Source organism: Heterocephalus glaber, unplaced genomic scaffold, assembly GCF_053883595.1.
Source record: "Heterocephalus glaber isolate CG9 unplaced genomic scaffold, H.glaber_assembly_v1.0 deba00001451, whole genome shotgun sequence".
Classification (NCBI taxonomy): domain Eukaryota; kingdom Metazoa; phylum Chordata; class Mammalia; order Rodentia; family Bathyergidae; genus Heterocephalus; species Heterocephalus glaber.
In genome coordinates this window covers 6,051,373-6,068,809 of record NW_028258301.1, presented here as the reverse complement: position 1 = coordinate 6,068,809, position 17,437 = coordinate 6,051,373, and the positions used below count along the sequence as shown (strand labels likewise).

General features: G+C 46.0%; 1 protein-coding gene across 8 annotated transcripts in view; it reads right to left on the bottom strand.

Annotated features, from left to right (window-relative positions):
• Nucleotides 1-250: 250 nt before the first annotated feature.
• Nucleotides 251-17,437, bottom strand: part of Mknk1 (MAPK interacting serine/threonine kinase 1) — a 52,172-nt gene continuing 34,985 nt past the window's right edge. For 7 of the 8 annotated variants that reach the window (XM_087214884.1, XM_087214882.1, XM_021250798.2 and 4 more), the window contains 8 exons: nucleotides 15,904-15,977; nucleotides 13,654-13,758; nucleotides 9,923-9,978; nucleotides 5,734-5,829; nucleotides 3,967-4,161; nucleotides 3,124-3,288; nucleotides 2,801-2,844; nucleotides 251-1,537 (listed from right to left, as the gene is read on the bottom strand). In XM_087214884.1, the coding sequence (XP_087071010.1) occupies nucleotides 1,303-1,537; nucleotides 2,801-2,844; nucleotides 3,124-3,288; nucleotides 3,967-4,161; nucleotides 5,734-5,829; nucleotides 9,923-9,978; nucleotides 13,654-13,758; nucleotides 15,904-15,977 (970 nt within the window). In that variant the 3' untranslated portion in view covers nucleotides 251-1,302. The remainder of the gene's footprint in view (nucleotides 1,538-2,800; nucleotides 2,845-3,123; nucleotides 3,289-3,966; nucleotides 4,162-5,733; nucleotides 5,830-9,922; nucleotides 9,979-13,653; nucleotides 13,759-15,903; nucleotides 15,978-17,437) is intronic. The other variant, XM_087214887.1, reaches the window with a different exon arrangement.

Below are 17,437 nucleotides of genomic sequence, written 5' to 3'. Positions count from 1 at the left end.
CTGCTGAAAAGCAGAGGCTTATTTTTTTTTTTGCTCATCTTTGAGTCCTGCAGAAGAAATGTTTAATGAATTTCATTTCTTCACCTAAAATCGGAAAAGCAGTATCTCCATTACTTTTGTGTTATCAAATGTGCCGTTATATTTGGGAATCCTGACAAGAGCTCCTTCTCCCACCTATCTGGGCTCAGCCCCAGGAGGCCTGTCTCCTCAGGTTTGCAAGTAAAGAAAGGACCACTACATAGGCCACAACTAAAATCAAAGTTTTATTAAAACAAGCACACTATGTGATGGCACAGTAGTGGCTGAGTTGAATATATGTCTGACATACGCATATTTATTTTTGTTATATAACTCAATAGCTTATCTGCCCCTTCACGCTCCTGTGCAGTGGGCCTGCCTCTGATCTGGCTTTGCCTCAGGCACAAAGCTCCATCTGACTGCTCTATACCTGTGCCACCCTCCATACAGGACCTGGGGACACAGCAGTAACAGACATGGACAGACTCTAAGGTGCTCATCAGGGGAACAGCTTAAAAACCAGTTAGGACTACAGGGAAGAGCTAATTAAAAACCAAGCACATGGACATTCTGCCTTGGAAAATCCATGGGCTTAAAAGGGGAGCTTAAAATTCTGTGTTTGCTGAAAGAGCACATTTAAAAACATTTAAAAAACCAAACTAATACTGACTTTAGCAGCAATCACAAAGAAGGAAGAGGATGATAAATGAGGAACACATCTTGGTCACAGCGAAGAAAGATTATGTGCTCCTCTGCGCCACAGGCTGGAAGACTGATCTGGCCTCCTGAAGGAGAAGGGCCCTCTGCCTTTCCTGTACGGAGGGGATGGCTTTGCTCAGGAAGGGAGAGGACAGGCAGAGAGGACATCCAGAGGACAGAGCAAGGTGGAAGAGGCACATGTGTCAACAGCCTCTGTCAAATGACACTTCTGCTTCTTGAAGGTGGCTCCCTGAAGGCTGTGGCCCCAGCTGAAACTTCCAGAGCAGGCTGGATGGGGCTCTGCAGGCAGGTGAGCAGGTGGAGCCCAGCAAAAAGATGCCCCTGCTGCCAGTGATTATGCAGTGACAGGTGATTGCTTCCCTTTTCAAAGACAACCCCTTTGGAAACAGCTTTTTTCTACAAGGACTGTGGGGAAATGGGGGGTTGGCTGGGAATCGTAGGGCCTTCGTGGATGGAGGAAGCTTGACTGGAGCCAGAGGGAAAACTCCTCTGTCTGCTCCACAGACTCTGGCCTCACAGGTTTCTAGGGGACAATGTTTAGGCCTAACACATGACTGGAGTGGTTCAGAGTTCTTTGGGGGTCAGGCATGGTCCCGTCTCTCCACTTCGGCCTGCTTGGGTCAGGGCCCGCCGGCGGGCCAGGCGAGACTTGGAGGGAGGCGAAAGCTTCATGGAGCAGAGGCCCTTAGCCAGTGCCTCTGGCTCCTGGGCCAGTTCATTCTCCTCATGCTGAGACAGCTGGCGGTTAAGAGCAATGGCTTCAGCTGCAAATAGTGTCAGATCCATGGTGCTGCTGTTTCTGCAGGGGCAGGACAAGGCATAGAGGGGGAGGAAGGAGCCCAAGTTAGCCAGGTGGCTCTGCAACATGCCACTCACAGCTGGGCTCCATACTCCCACCAGATTTCTGAGCTGTGTGGGTTGCTCTCTCCAAAGCAACTCTTTCCTGGGTTTGGATTCCTGCTTGACTGAGGCTAGAATGAGCCTCAACTACAATCCCTAGTCTAGAGTCAGGGAGAATACCCCATTACTCTCAGAGGCCCCTCCTCTGGGTTCCACCACTCCACACACAGCTATTCCGGAGGCAGGGTCACGGAGCACTAAGCTCACCTGTGTCCCCTCCCCAAGCAGGGAAGGGAACTCCTGGAGCAAGGGCTATGCTGTTTATGTCGGTGTCCCCAGAACCTAGGCCAGGGCTAATGCCTGATGTGCACTTTGAATTTATCAAATATATCACCTGAGGGGGATCTGAGATTTGCTGCTTGACGGTTTCTGGAAGTAGCCCCAGACAGCACCACAGGAATAAAGAATTGAGACCATGCTGGGTAAGACTTCCCTGTGAACCTTCTAAAAACCAGCCACGTGGCTGACTCCTAAGGGGGTTTCTCACCCAGCTTACCTTGGGTCTCTAGGGTAGGGCCTGTCAGAAACATATGTATCTGGTTGTTAAAAGGCTCTTACAATTAAGGGCCACTGTGCAGCCTCAAACAAGTTATCCTGATCTCTCGATTTCTCAGTTTTCTCATCTATAAAATGGGGCTGATAGGAAAACCTCTCTTTAAATTTGAATATACTCATCTACTGCACAATGACCTTTCCGTCAACGACAGCAAATATACAATGGCATTCTTGTCTGTTTTGTAGTGTATGTGACAACGGGTCCCTCTGCCTTACAGTGCTCCATCCCCCACGACTTTCACCAACTCTGCCAGCAGGACACCCCAGTGTGAATAACTAATAAAGTCTGTCTTTGGGCTGTAAATGATGATTTTCAATGAGATGCATGTGGTTATGGAAGGTTTTTTTCCTGCAAACATGCAAGGATGGGCCTGAGAGGCATTGAAGGGCAGAGGAAGCAATCAACGGAGAGGAAGAGAGATCTACAATGGCAAGAAGGGAACGAGGGAGTCTGAGGGGATAGAGAAGGGGCACGGGAGCATCTCTGAAGGGAATCTGAGCCTGGAGATGGCCTCTTTGTGCCCCACCTCTAGCCCAAAGTGGCTGAGGGCTGGAGGGAAAGTCAAGGCCAAGGAGAGAAGGTGCGAGATGTAGTGGGAGCATTTACCTCTGGAGGACTTGGGGCGTGGGGAGTCCCCTTTCTGGAGCTTGCTAGAATGGAAGGACAGAATGTGAGTACGCACTTCTCCCTCTTTCCACAGCTGCCCCACCCAAGCCAGCACAGAGGGGGAAGATGACAACAGGCTCTCTGCCCAGCACAAGGACTGGGCTCTGCTTGTCGGTAGGGTCAGACTTTTCAAGAGAGCAAGACAGGTACACTCTGAGGCCACAGCTGCCTCTGGTGTTCTTCACTTGCTGGTATGAAGCTTCTTCGTGGCCATGCTGCTGGCATGGAGAGGTAGCACACCACCCCTCTCTGGCGTCACTCACCCCCTGCACCCACGGGTGCTGTAGAACTTGGGCAGCACTGAGTCTCTGCTTTGCATCTCGAACCAGGAGCTTGGAGATGAGGTCTTTGGCCTCATCGGAGATGTGAGCCCAGTCCCTGTCAGGAAACTCATATTTGCCTTCCTGGATGCTCTCAAACAGCTTGTTCTAGGTAAAGAAGATTCCTCCTGAGGCCACACTGCCCAGGGGGTGCACAGGATGCGCCTGTCATTGTTCTGATCATCCTGGTTCTAAGTGACCTCAGCTGCAGCCGCTGCTCGTGGCTTGGGGCTGCCACAGATACAGTCCCTTTCCTGACCCTCTTCTTCACCTTAAATCACCAAAGGGTACAAATGCCCTTGGCAAGTTGGGATAATTATGCTACGTGGGAGGGTGGAGGGGTGAAGGGTCAGGAGTGCTGCCAATAGAACAAAGCCCAGCTCCTTGGCCCTTCAGAGAGGGCGCTCCATGACCTGGCTCCCGGCACCCCCAGAGCCTTGCCTCCTAGCCATAGCATCAGCCATATCATACTTCTCTCTCCCTCCCTGCACACACTCACTCGTTTCATCTCTATGTCTCTGCGGGTACTGTTCCTCCTCATATTTGCCGTCCCTCTTCCTCAGCCAAGATTCATCTTTTCAGAGCCTGCTCAGGTATGAGCTCCAACCCCCTCCCTCAAGCTTCTAGCTGAATCAAGTGCCTGATGTTAGCTCATGACTGCCCTGAGGGAAGAGGAAGGGGCACTATAAACCCCTACCAGACCAGGAACAATCCCCAGCCCAGTCCTGCCTGGCATTCCACAGCCCCCCTGACCCATGTGGCGGCTGCATCGTGGGCCCTGCTCACCTGGCACACCCTGCACACCTCTCCCCGGTCCCAGCCACAGTCAGCCCCGCAGTGACCCACGAAGGGTGGGTAGCCGCTCAGCATGATGTAGAGGACCACGCCCAGGCTCCATAGGTCACAGCGCTTGTCATAGAAAGTGGCCTCATCCCTGAAGACCTCTACCACCTCCGGGGCCATGTACTCTGCAGAGCCGCACTGTAGGTACCAAGGATTGGGGAAGGGAAGATGGCAGAGAAGACAAAAGGTAAGTCCTAGGAGCGGGGGATGGCAAGGTGCAGAATGTAACCTGAGCTAGGGGATGGAAGGACAGTCATCAGGAAAAGCCAGAGATTTTGCCTGATACCACCGAGGCACTTGGAGAAGCTTTGAACTGAGCCCATCACATCCCTTCTCTGTGGGCAGAGAGCCTCCCGTGCCTTGGTGCTCTGTAAACAGACCACGTGTGGTACAGGGACTTAAATGCACCAGAAATGTAGCCTGGGAGGGAGATGTGTGGAAAGCCAGCTCCATGCAGCAAGGATTTCTTAAAGTGACTCCTGCCCAGCTTCCCCACTAACTGGGAGCAAGGAAGTGTAAGGATTTGGAATCAAGAGACCATCAAAACTAGGAGAATTCTAATGACAAGCCCTCTTTCCCTCCCCTATTTATAGATGGAAAAAACAAGGCTCAGGGCTGGGGATTTAGCTCAGTGGCACTGCGCCTGCCTCGAAACCACAAGGTCCTGAGTTTGATCCCCCATACCAAAAAAACCAACCAACCAAACAAAAACAAGGCCCAAGAAAGGACAGGGAGTGCAGCAGTGGTAGACCCAGGATGAGGATCCAGGACTCCTCCCACCCTCGCACAGAAAACTACTGAGAAGAGTGAAACACTCCCCTTTTCTTTACTTCAGTTCACTGAGAAACAGCCTCCCACTCCTACCCCGTGAAAGTAATTTGATTAGAAGATAAGTGCTCTCAAGAAAGGATATTTTCTTTGTTATAAGCAATTAGAGTTAATAATTTTGAGAACAAGGCAGCACATATGTTAGACACTACTACAGAAACATTCCTAATGAGGTTGCTTAGGAAAAGACACAGTATTGGCATATCTAAAGGGATGTCTTTTATAAAGGATATCAGGAAAATTCCCTATGAAACAGGCAAATTTCAAAACAGCTATCCTAATTATAGTGTATCAAGTATGTTAAAAGATGTCATAGGAAGAAGTAGCTCTTGGCAGCATCATTTGGCTGTGAAATGTGAAGTGAGAGAAGCAAGAGGTTAATTTGGCCAAGTGACCCCACACACATGTAGCCAGGAACTTTGTGATTCCCACATGGATAGTTCTTTTTCTTCTAGTGGGGAGGACATGTCCCTCCTCCACCACAAGGGGGACATGCTGATTCCCAGAGGCAATGAGACTCAGAGCTATGCACACTGCTGGATGCAACAAGGGCTGGGCTGGGAGTGGTGTGTTTTCACCTGGGACAGGAGTCAGGAGGCAGCCTGTGCTCATGGAGACAATTTGTCCCTTTCTTAGCAGAGATGACTGACCCTAAACTAAAGTGCCAATGTTAGTTTCATCAGCAATAGGACAGGCATTGGGCTTGGGAGCTACTAGTACAGAGCGCTGAGCAAAGGGCATTTTGGGCCTGGGAAAGCGCTATAGACACACTTGGTTTCCCTTCCTTAGCCCTCTGTTCTGGACGCCACAGCTTTGGTTCAGGGGCCTTCCATAAGTGCAGCAGCCCAACATGAAGGGCACAGGGTATGCAGATATACGTACTGGAGTGGTCAACTCTGGTGTGGTTATGGGTGTGCAGGAGTTGTTAAGTTTCATCCCACTGCCCAAATCAAAGTCACAGATTTTCACTGGAGACACCTGAAAGGGGAAACAGAGAACAGAGGTCACAGATACAAAAAAGCCAGAGGCACGAGGAGACCAGCCGGAGGGCCATGTGGGCATACGGCCATCACACTTCAGCCTGGCTCTATCTCCTTGGGTTAAGTAGGAGCCACCTGGAGACCTTTTCCAATGTGTCCTCTTCCTCATGTTCTCTCTTATTTCTCATCTGAGGGGAAAAACAGGTGAATTACATGGTATTAGACTTCTGTGAACTCAGTATGAGAACAGGACTCCTGACAGTAAATAATGGTATAGGTTGCAAGACAGATCCAGAGAAGTTAATATGTACAGGAAGTCCCTGACTTACAAATGAGTTCCATTCCAGGAGAATGTAAGTCAGATTCATTTGTAATCCAACAAGAGTCTTCTACAATACACCCATGAATCTTATACAGTACAACTGTGAAAGTTCATAACTTGAATGTTCCTAAGTCAGGGACTTACTGTATTACTGAAACACAGACCCCTTGCACTCCATTTGGTGGAGGACAAAGGAGCTCGGAGTAAAACCCTGACCATTTCAGGTGGCTTAGAGTCTTCAACATATCATGGTTTGCTTGCTTGGGTTGGTTGGTTGAAGTACTCAAACTCCTGGGGAAACTGGGATATTCAGTCACCGTGGGCAGCATGAACTCAGCAGCCAGCCCCACCAGACTGGCTGCTGTGGCTGCGGCCACAACAGGGTGACTCACGTCTGCAGGAGAGGGAGACTGTGGTGAGGGAGTCGAGAATGCTGGTCCGTGGGTCCTAGTTCGCCTGTTCATGACCAGGAGGCCTGGATGAACCTTCTAACTTTTTCCCTAGTGCCTTCTCTCTTTCTTTCACTCTTTTTCATTTAGTATTTCTTTTTTTTCTGGTACCAGGGATCAAACTCCAGACCTTGCACTTGCAAGGCGGGCGCTGGAACCCCTGAGCTACATCCCGGGCCCAGCATTTCTTTTTTTATAGTGGTAAGATTAAAAAGATAAAATATGTCATTTTAGCCATTTTTAAATGTACAATTCAGTGGCATTAATTACATTTCAGGCTGTTGTCCCACTATTGCCGCTGTTTCCGTAATCTTTCCACCACTCCAAACAGAAGCTAGATTCCAGGAATGACTTGCCATTTCTGCTCCCTCTGCCCCAGGTAACTCAAACCTATTTTATGTCTTTATTCATTTGCCTATTTCAGATATTTCATGTAAGTGGAAGCACCCAGTATCTGTCCTTGTGTGCCCGGCATTCACTTAGCATACTGTTTTCAAGGTCGTCCATTTTGTAACCTGCATCAGTACATACAGCATGTAATATGTCTGTTTTTAGGCCAAATAATGTTCCATTGCATGTACAGACTACATTTTGTTTATCCATTCACCTAGATGGACAGCTGGGGTGATTCTCCCTTGTGGCTATTATGAACAACACTGTAATGCACATTAGTGTACAAGTAAGTATTTGTTCAAGGCTCTGTTTCCAATTCTTTGGGTATATACCTAGGAGAGAACTGCTGGGTCATGTAGTATTTCTGTGTTTAGCCTTCTGAGGAACTGCCAAACTGTTTTCCTTATTTTACATTCCCACCAGCAATGTATAAGTGTTCCAATTTCTCCACATCCTCAGCAACACTTGTTATTATCTTTTTATTAATAAATTTTATTTTATCCCATTCCCCCCAAGCCCTCTCCCTTCCCTATGTACAAAAGTTTTGTTTCCATTTTTCTCCACATTCTCACCAACACTTGTTATTTTCTATTTTTAAAAAATTATGGCTGTTGGGTGTGATGGTGCATGCTTGTAATCCCAGAACTTGGGAAGCTGAGGCGGGAGGATCTCCATGAGTTCGAGGCCAGCCTAAACTACAAAGTGAGACCCTGCCTCAAAAAAAATAGCTATCTTAGCTGTGTAGTGGTGTCCTTTTCATTGGTTTGTTTGGTTGCAGTACTAGGGATTGAACCCATGGTCTTCAATTGAGCCACATCTACACCCCTTTTTATTTTTTAAAATTTTGAGACAGGGTCTCATTAAGTCACTAAGTTGCCCAGGCTGGGCTTGAACTTGAAGTCCTCCTGCCTCAGCCCCTCAGAGTGCTAGTATTACAGGTGTGCGTGGCTTCCTTGTGGTTTTGATTTTTCCCTAATGACTAAGGATGCTGACCATCTCTGCACATGTTTGTTAGCCATTTGTATATCTTGCTGAGGGAAATGTCTGTTAAAATCCTTTTGCCACTTTAAAACTGGGTTATCATTTTGCTGTTGAATTTTAGGAGTTCTTCATGTTATTTTAGATATTAAATACTTATTGCTTCTTGGCCTTTTGGCTAAGATCAGGTGTAGATATTAAATCCTCATGGATGTGATTTGAAAACCTTTTCTCCCACTCTGTAGGTTGTCTTTTTGCTTTCTCTTAATTTCAGTTTTTCCAACCATAAAAAGGGGGCAACAAACCTGTGCCATGAAGAGCAAATGAAACAAAGGACATGAAAACTCCTTGTAAATCAGAGGCGACGATGGGTAGTTCAGAGCCCGGGTGGAGTGCTGGGGTTGCTACGTTTTAATCTAGGCTCTTCTACTTACCAGCTACTGACTTCATGTAAGTTTCCTAACCTCTCTCAGCTTCAGTCTCTTCAACCATAAAATGAAGATAATAGTACCTATCTCAAGATAAGTCTATAAATACTAAATAGGCACATAAGTCCCTAGTGCGGTTAAGCACTCCAGAAATGTTAACTGTAATTATTTCTAATAATCATAATGAAGAATTACAAAGTTGTATGGCAGAACCACTGACATGGAAGTCACAAGATCTTATCTGAGCTAACACATTGCTATTCCCCTAGAAGACCTGTGCGCAGCAGGCTGACTCATGTTCCACTTGTAGTCATGCCTTATGCATGAGCCATGGCTTCATCCATGCCAAGACATGTAGCTCTTGCCTATGCACCTTATAAACACACATGTAACCACAAATGGGGGCCACCAATACTACGGGCCTAAGTCTCTTCTAACAAACACAGAACTTACCAATTTAATACACTGTTATAAAGTGGGTTAAGGAAATGTCTAAAATAGGTTGCATTTGATCAACATCAAGCATAGATGTATTCTCTTTAATGGGTACTTTTGGAAACAGAAGTGGGAACAGAAACTCTTCTCAAGAACTTGTTTCCTAATTATTGCTTCTTTGCCAGGTGTGATGGCACATGCCTGTGATCCCAGTAGTTGGAAGGCTGAGGCAGGAAGATCAATGAGAGTTCAAGGCCAGCCTGGGATAATAGTGAGTTCAAGAAAGACCAGCCTGAACTATGTAGCCAGACCCTGTCTCAAAAAACCAAACCAAACCAAACAAACAAAAAACCCTAATTATTTCTTCTTCTTCTCCTTTTTCTAGTGGTACTGTGGATTGAACATAGGGCCTCAAGCATGCTAGGCAAGCACTCTACCACTGAGCCACACTCCCCAGTCCTTTGCAAATTCAGTTTTGAAACAGAGTATCACTACCTTGCCCAGGCTGGCCTCAAACTTATGATCCTCTTGTCTCAGCCTCCTGAGTAGCTGGGATTGCAAGCATGGGCCACCAATTGCAAGCATGGGATTGCAAGCATGGGATTCCAAGCATGGGCAACCATGGGCCACCACCACCAAGCATGGTTCTATTGCAAGCACAGAACCAGGGTTCTAATTATTAGTTCTAATGGTAGACACCACCTAGCATACATACCACACCACAAATATCATTTGTGGGAAGAGATGTGCCCATGTAAGACTGAGTTGTTTCTGACTCTATTGACTACTCTAAAGGTAGGTACACAGACCAGAAAATGTTAGTTTTGTGTGGGTCTCATATATTTTACAAAATGTATGCTTGAGCCAATCATATTAATGACAAAGAGCAAAGGAGGGACAAGAACTAACCCTATTTGGAATGCTGAATCATTACATATTAGGCACAGCATTCTCATGTGTCCATAATAATCAGCTGTAGTTAGTATATGAGGCCGAGAGAATTGCTAACAATCTACAGTACACTGAAAGCAGGTTGGCTTTCCTGATTAGTATAAACCGGAACACCTCAAAGCAGGCCCTAAGTACCTTTTCTGGAGATTCACACAATATATTTTCTGGCTTCAGATCACGGTGAGCAATGCCTGAAATGACACCACAGCAAAGAAATGGTTAACATATGCACATAATTATCCAACATTCCACACACAATTAATTTTTTCCAAATGCTGTTGTTCGCAGATTAATTCCCAATTATGGTACATTAAAAAACCAACGAGCTGCAGGAGGCAGAAGTAACCAGAGATACAAACCAAAGCACAGTTGATTTTGCAAGTTCTTTTGAAGCAGAGGCTTTAGAAGTCTGGTGGGGATAAGAAGGCCTAAATGAATCCCGGCCAGCCTACCTTTCAGCACTGTGGTGACAACCAAGAATTCTTATTGTGCAGCCTAACACAAAGCAGAACAGAGCTCTGCAAATGGCAATACTTGGAATAGCAATACAGAAATAATTAGAGCCTTGTTTATGAGCATCTCGGGGGGCTTAGACTGCTCTACCTCATTTCTTCTTGTGTAGCTGATTAAAAAAAAAAAAAAAGATTCCTTCATTGTGGGACTCCCTCAATGTTCAGAAGACCAAGTGTTAGCTAACAAATTTCTCCAAGCCTGCCTGACTCCCTTCTCACCTCCTCTGCAAGGACAGCTCTGGCCTGAGGGTGCTGTTCTTCAGAGAGGACACCTCTGCATTTTGGCCAGGCCTCCTGCAGAGATCAGCAACAGCATCTCACCCTATGAGGGGTTAAAAACTGCTAACCTGCCCAAGAAGGCACCTGGGGGAAACCCATTTTCTTGGGGGTTTTGGTTGTTGTTGTTTGTTTTTTGTGCTAGGGATTGAACTCAGGGCCTTATACCTGCTAGGCAAGCACCCCGCTACTGAGCTATATCCCAGATCTGTAAAAAATTTATTTTGAGTCAGATTCTTGCTAAGTTGCCCATGTTGTCCTGATCGTGTGATTCTCCTGCTTCAGCCTCCTGAGTGGCTGGGATTACAGACATGGGCTACGGTACTAGGTGAAAGCCATCTTCTAACCAAAAGAAAGGGACAAAGAAACAATGAACAGGGCCGTGGTGCTCTGGAGGACACAGAATCCAATCTCTCTCCCTCCCCTTCCATGGCATGCACAGAACAGAGACAGAAGGTCTGGCAGCTTGAGCAAGAATCTACTTCAAAGTCCTGGAAAGCAGCGGAAGAGTCTTGGGGGTAATGAGAGGCAGGGTCTGCCCTAACCTCACTGGATGATCAACTTCTTAGGCAGCCCTCTAACTCCCTACTGGAATGCATAGGCCTCGCCCACCTGAGGCTCTTTACTAGCAAAGAAAAAGCTGAGCTCTGGCAAGCTAAGTCACTTCATCAGTCACCCAACTGAATGAGAACCCAGAGCAGCCCAGCCCAGCCTGCACAAATTGAGTCGGGCTACTGCTCACCACACTAAAAGTGAAGGATATTTTCCATTACGGCAAGTGTTCCCACAGAAGGATCACAGGCTGCACACGGAGCCTTACTCTCCAAATAGGTGCCTGTGGCCCACTCGTCCCTCAGTCCGAGAACTCAGAGAGCCAGGCTGGAATAATGGGCCTGCCGAGTGAGTGCACCAGCCATGGAGCCGCTCCCGTTCATTTCCCAGAGGTTAAGCCACAGTGTGTCCAGTATTTAAAAGTACGGAACTTGTTTCAGGGCTGGCCCATTCTCATCCAATTCATCTTCCCAGCATGAAGTTATTTAGAAAACAGCCAAGTTCAGCTGGAAATCGTTTTTCATCCCCTCCAACTTCTAGTCACATGGGCAGCTGGCCAGCTAGATGTTAACAAGCACTTCAGAACTCCTAAGACCACCAGCCTCCATTCCCTTTAGTGTATTCTTGTAAATAAATAAAAAAATAAAAAATAAAACCACCTCTACCCCTCCTCCAAGGTATAGCTCTTGTAAAAAAGCGTGACCCAGTTTTGCAATGTACAGAAGCAGCTTGGGGAGCAGTTGTAAATCTTTGTCAGGCAGGTGTTACCTACATGCATCCCAGCTTTCAGAAACAGAGCTGCTGCTATTCATCATGTGGCAGAAAGTCAGACACCCTCTTCTAGGAATTTTCATCCCAGGTGCAAGTCAGGGCCCCAACATGGACACTGTCAGTTTGCAGATCTCTTTCAGTGACTGGAGGATACCAGGTAGAATCCGTCACCTCAGACACACCAGGCACATCAGGCCACTCTGTGCTGGGGCACAATGTGGGATGTGCCTGCAGCACACCTGCAGTTGGTCCTGAGCTCTCACAACCAGTGTGGCTGGTCACAGCCACAGTCGTGATGGAGCGGAGCCAGGTCATGAATTCTTTGCTCCACCCTCATCCTCCACCCGGCAGAATGCTTTTCTTCAAGGAATTAATAGTAGGAATAAAAATGCTTTCTACATGGTAGAGAAGATAATACTTCATGACGAACTACTATGTGCCAGGAACTATGCTCCACCTATGATATATATATATATATACGTATAGATATATATACACACACACGTCTACATATATATTTTATATAGAGAAGATGCAGAAAACTACACAAATGAATTCATATAAATAAAAGGCCAAGAACAGTGCCTAGCACATGACAACTGCCATGAAGTGCTACAATGTTATAGTGTCTCCTAATCTTCACCATAACTCTCTGGATAGCTGTTATCACTGAAGGAGCATAGTTGGAAGAGAAGTGAAGCCAGAACTCATTTTTTCTGTGGCACTGATATTGGTTTTTTGTTTTTTTTTTTTGGTACCGGGGATCAAACTTGGGTCCTTGCGTTTGCTTGCGCAGCAGGTGGCGAAACCACTGAGCTACATCCCTGGCCCTGTGGCACTGATATTGGGAAAAATTTAAAAACATGTAATAGTTCAACAGATTTATGGAAATGTAAAAACAATTTGCACGGGCCGGGGATGTAGCTCAGTGATGCTGCCACCTGCCTAGCAAGTGCAAGGTTCTGAGTTCAATCCCTGATATCAAAAAAAAAAAAAAAAATGAATAAAAGTCATTTTTGGGGCCGGGGATTTAGCTCAGTGGTTCCAGTGCCTGCCTCGCAAGCTCAAGGTCCCAAGTTCAATCCCCGGTACCGAAAAAAACAAAAAAAACAAACAAACAAAAAAACAATTTGCAAAAGACTTGATTCACTGCAAAAGTTCTGAAATTATTAGTCCTAGGAAAGGGACTGTAAGCAAAGTATAACTCAGACAATAAACAGTAACCTGCTAGTTACCACTGTGATGTTCAATGGATACCTCTAACTTTCATATGAATAGAAAAATAGTTTTCATTTATTATGAACAAGATACATAAAATTACACACATATTTTACCAATCTTAAAGAGAGATACAGATAACGTACTTTAAAAAACTAAAAGGAATGACATTAAAATATTTGCACAAGAATAGTTGTATCATGTATGACTTTTGTTTTTCATCAGGAAAAGGGCAGGATCCACACACATAGGTACACACACACTTACCTTGTTTAATATGAAATTCATTCTTTTCCCTCCCACCTTCTCTTGTATCCTAATCCTACTTAACAGTGCCACCATCTCTCCGCCATCCATAAGAGAAGCCTAGGAGACATGCTAGACTGTCCTTGCCTCTTCCAGGGTGGGCATATTTGAATCTCAAGTTGTTTTCCAGCTGTGCCATCTCCTGAACAAATCCCCTGCAGGCCCACCTCCTCCCTTGGTACCCACAGGCTGGCCAGCCTCACCTGCCCACCAAGGCTTGGCTTGGCTCACCTTTGGTATGCAGGAAGTCAAGGGCAGCGGCAACGTCTCTCACCACTCGGCTGGCTTCTCGTTCATTGAAGTGCTTCTGCTTCTGGATGTGGGTTAGGATGGAGCCTGAGGAGCAGGGGGGACAAAGGAAGGTCACCTTTGCAGGCTCTGGGAAGTACTACTTCTTAGAAGCCAAATTTCCCCAAGTTTGAGGTGGGGTCATAGGCTTACTCAATGCTAAATGTCCAGCGCCAAGTGTGCTGCCCAGCATAGAGAAGGAACTAGCATATGTCTGCTGAATAAACTTAGACTGCTACCTTCTGTGCCTGTCTATGAGGAGCTCAGAAGTGGCAGAGAACAATTACTTATATGGCAAAAAAAATTAGTGCTACTAGGGATTTTTTGGCTTCTGAAATCAAAAGGAACTGGAAGTGAATATACATGAGGCTGAGAGGACTTTGAGACATTTCCTTCTCTGCATTTAAGCTTAGATCCAAGCAAGAGCATAAGTTTCCCAATGGAAATGACAGATCTTCTCTAGATGAAAAAAGGGGGAAACTGCTTTACATCCTGAAGTTTCTCCTGTTCTTATTATTTTATTGGTAACAGCTAACATTTATTCATTAGTTACTATGTGCCAGGTACTATGCATTGCTCTTTAAATAATCTCATTCTCATAAATGTACAAAATGGGGAGTATAGCTGTCCTTATTTTATTTTTCTGTCTTTATTTTGTAAGTGGGGAACTTCATGCCAAAAATGGTTAAGCAACTTGCCCAAGACCATACACCATTAAGTTGTGGAGTCAAGATTTTTAGGTGTCATCCATCTGGCCCCAGAGCCTGTGTAGACCTCTCAGCTGAGCTTGTGGTCCAACTGCTGGAGGCAAGGACTGCTCTAATCCTTCCACTCCCTCTTTACCCCTTGGGTCTGGCTTCCATGCAGCTATACTCTAAGTGCTATAGCTATAGAGGACCCAGCTGCTTGTAGCATTCCAGACAAGTAATTCCGAGTCCTGGTGTGGAGCAGGCAGGGTGGGGTCAGACACAGGCATGAGCATACAGCTTGGCTTCATGTGATCTATACTGACTACTGAAAGCCAGTATTTCTGGGCTGAAGGAGCCATTTCTGTGTCCTAAAGTGGCCTGTGCTTGTTATCTCTGTGTATTATTTATTTTTGATATGGGGAAGGAATGCCAAGGAAGAACTGCTAAAGATCTTTCATGTGATTAAACAAAGGGTCCTAGTATGGTAGAGAACATTTTCAGAAAACCACCTCTTGGTTCTGCTCTAGCTTGAGCTGCTATAGGAGCCTCTTATTCCTAAATTTGTTAAAAGGGAAGGCAGAGAATATGTGTACTTCTAAGGCAGCCCCCAGCTTCCAGTTGTTTTAATATTAACAGCCAATATTGAGCTCTTAGCGCCTGCCAGACATGCAGCTAAGCATTTCATAGGAACTAATTTAATCTTCATAGCAACCTCATGAAACAGGCACCATCAATGTCCCATCTTACAGATGAGAATACTGTTTGGAAAAGGTTAAGGGACTTGCCGAAGGTCACAAGGCTGGTAAGTAATGGAGCCAGACTAAAGCTCAGATTTGCTGGTTTCCAAAGCATACTCCCTTGACTACCAAGCCTCTGTGTAGCCCTCCACTCAGCTCTGTGCATCCCTGCACTCCCATAACCTACACCTTGCAAATGGTCCTACAGTCCGGTGAGGGTTGGGGAGTAAAGAGTGCCTCGGTCTCCTTTACCATGGCAGAAGAACAAATTAAACACATATCCCAGTAACAGTCATGTGGGTGACGGTACAATGACAATGGGCAATGTAGCATCCTTCCACTTGAAGGATGACGCATTTTTGCCCTCTCCTGTCCTGGGTCCGTCCCAAACCAAGGGGTCCTCCTCTCCTCTGTTTAGCCTTTCTGGACTTAACAATGTAAGCCAAAGCTCCCATCCCATAATTACTCTAGTTAAATGGCGAATGTGTCAAAACAGGGACTGATAAATCGATCACTAAATGTATCTATGTAAGACTCATAATGAAAAAGCATTTATAGAATGCCCACACAGGTGACATTCTAAACTCTGTGAAATGCTAATTATCATCCTTCCCTCCGGCACCCCTTCTTGCAAATCAAGGGCAGTTTTTAAGTCCTTCATCCTTTTTATTAGCTTGACTCATTTTAGAAGTCTCTGGGATTCATGATGGATGATCCCCACCCTGGGTCTTAATCCGAAGTCCAAACACATACTCAACAGGAAGTACCTCCTTGCAATTTTTCAAAGACCAAGTAAAACCTTGTATCATCTTCAAAGAACTCAATCAGCTCCAAAATGTTCCTTAAATGGGGAAAAATAGGAAGAGGGAGGACAGTATTACACATTAAAGTCTACTTACAAATACACAAAGAAAAAATATACAACACCCTGAGGCAGGGCAGAAATCAACTTGAAATCAGAATGCTTATTAAAGACCTGTGTTTGAGAAGCAGCCAATGGTGTTAGCAAGATTCAGGTCACCTTATCTTTCCATAATGTTTAGTCTCTGGTGTTTTCACCAAGTCTGTGCTGTCAAACCCCAACCCTAAAACCCACTAGGTAGAGTTATAAAAAAGTCCCGGTCACATTAAACTGAATAAAATCTGCAGCCGACTGGAAGCAATTGCGGCTAATAACACTGAATAGTAGGTGTGTGTCCTGGAGGCAAGCAGCAAATAATTACTTGCCCTCCCTCTTGCCCATAAATCACGGGGCAGTATTTACATTGCCTGGAGAAAATGGAAACATCTGTCAAATAGACTTGGGGCCTAACGTGGCCACCACTAGACCCTAACTGCTAAGCGCTGCTTAATGAAACGGCCGCGTTCCTGGCCACTGTAGCACTTGTGGCCTTCCCCGGTGAGCACTCTCTGCTTGCCCGAGTATTGCCGTGGTCTGCCAACAAGGTCGACTTGTAACTCAGTAGGGAAGCCACCAGACTGGATATTGGAGGTGTTGGGATTTTTTTTCTTTGAAAGAACGAAATAAACCAAGTAGAGTCTCTAATGCTGAACTAAGAAGCTGCAGGGCTGAAAATAAAAATCTGTCCCTCATAAAAAAATGCTGGCCACTTTGGGAGACACTAGGATTTTACTAGTGTAAAGACATCCAAATAAGATGGCCAAAATGGCCTAATTTGAAAGAAGATTGTACAGACAGCTCCTGGAGTTAAATCAACAGCAGCCCCCTTCCTCCAAGCTTAATGACAAAGCCATCAATACCAGGCTACTGGCTCCCTGCTGACCCTGCCATGAAGGAAGAGAGATGGGGAAGCAAGTCTTGGGGGTGACCCTGATTTAAAGCTACCATGGGAGCGCCACTCATTTGGAGCAGGCTTAGTGGGGGTTGAGGTTACTATGGCCCAGTCATCGGACCTGCTTCAGGACCCAGGAATATTCTCAACACCTCCTACACTCATCTCAGTACTAAAGCAGCGCTAAAGACCTCTACCAGGTAATACTCAGATGGCCAGGCTTCCACAGGCATTTGAAAGAAATGAAACTTCATTTTCCCCCAGCCACTGATTCCTATTACTCCTCTAACTGGCAGGACTGCTGATATTTACAGTGTTTCGGCCTAAAGAGAAGATGGCTTCTTCAGGTTATTGCTGCTTTTCCTCCCTCCTTCCTTCCCTTTCTCTCTCCTTTGCTGAAAGATGGAAGAAGTTACTCATAGTTGTGGGGAAGGGGTGAGAGCCAAGTGCTGGGCTCAGGAGGTGGTAAGAAGTAACCTCCGTTTCTGCAGCCACACATCCCTCAGAG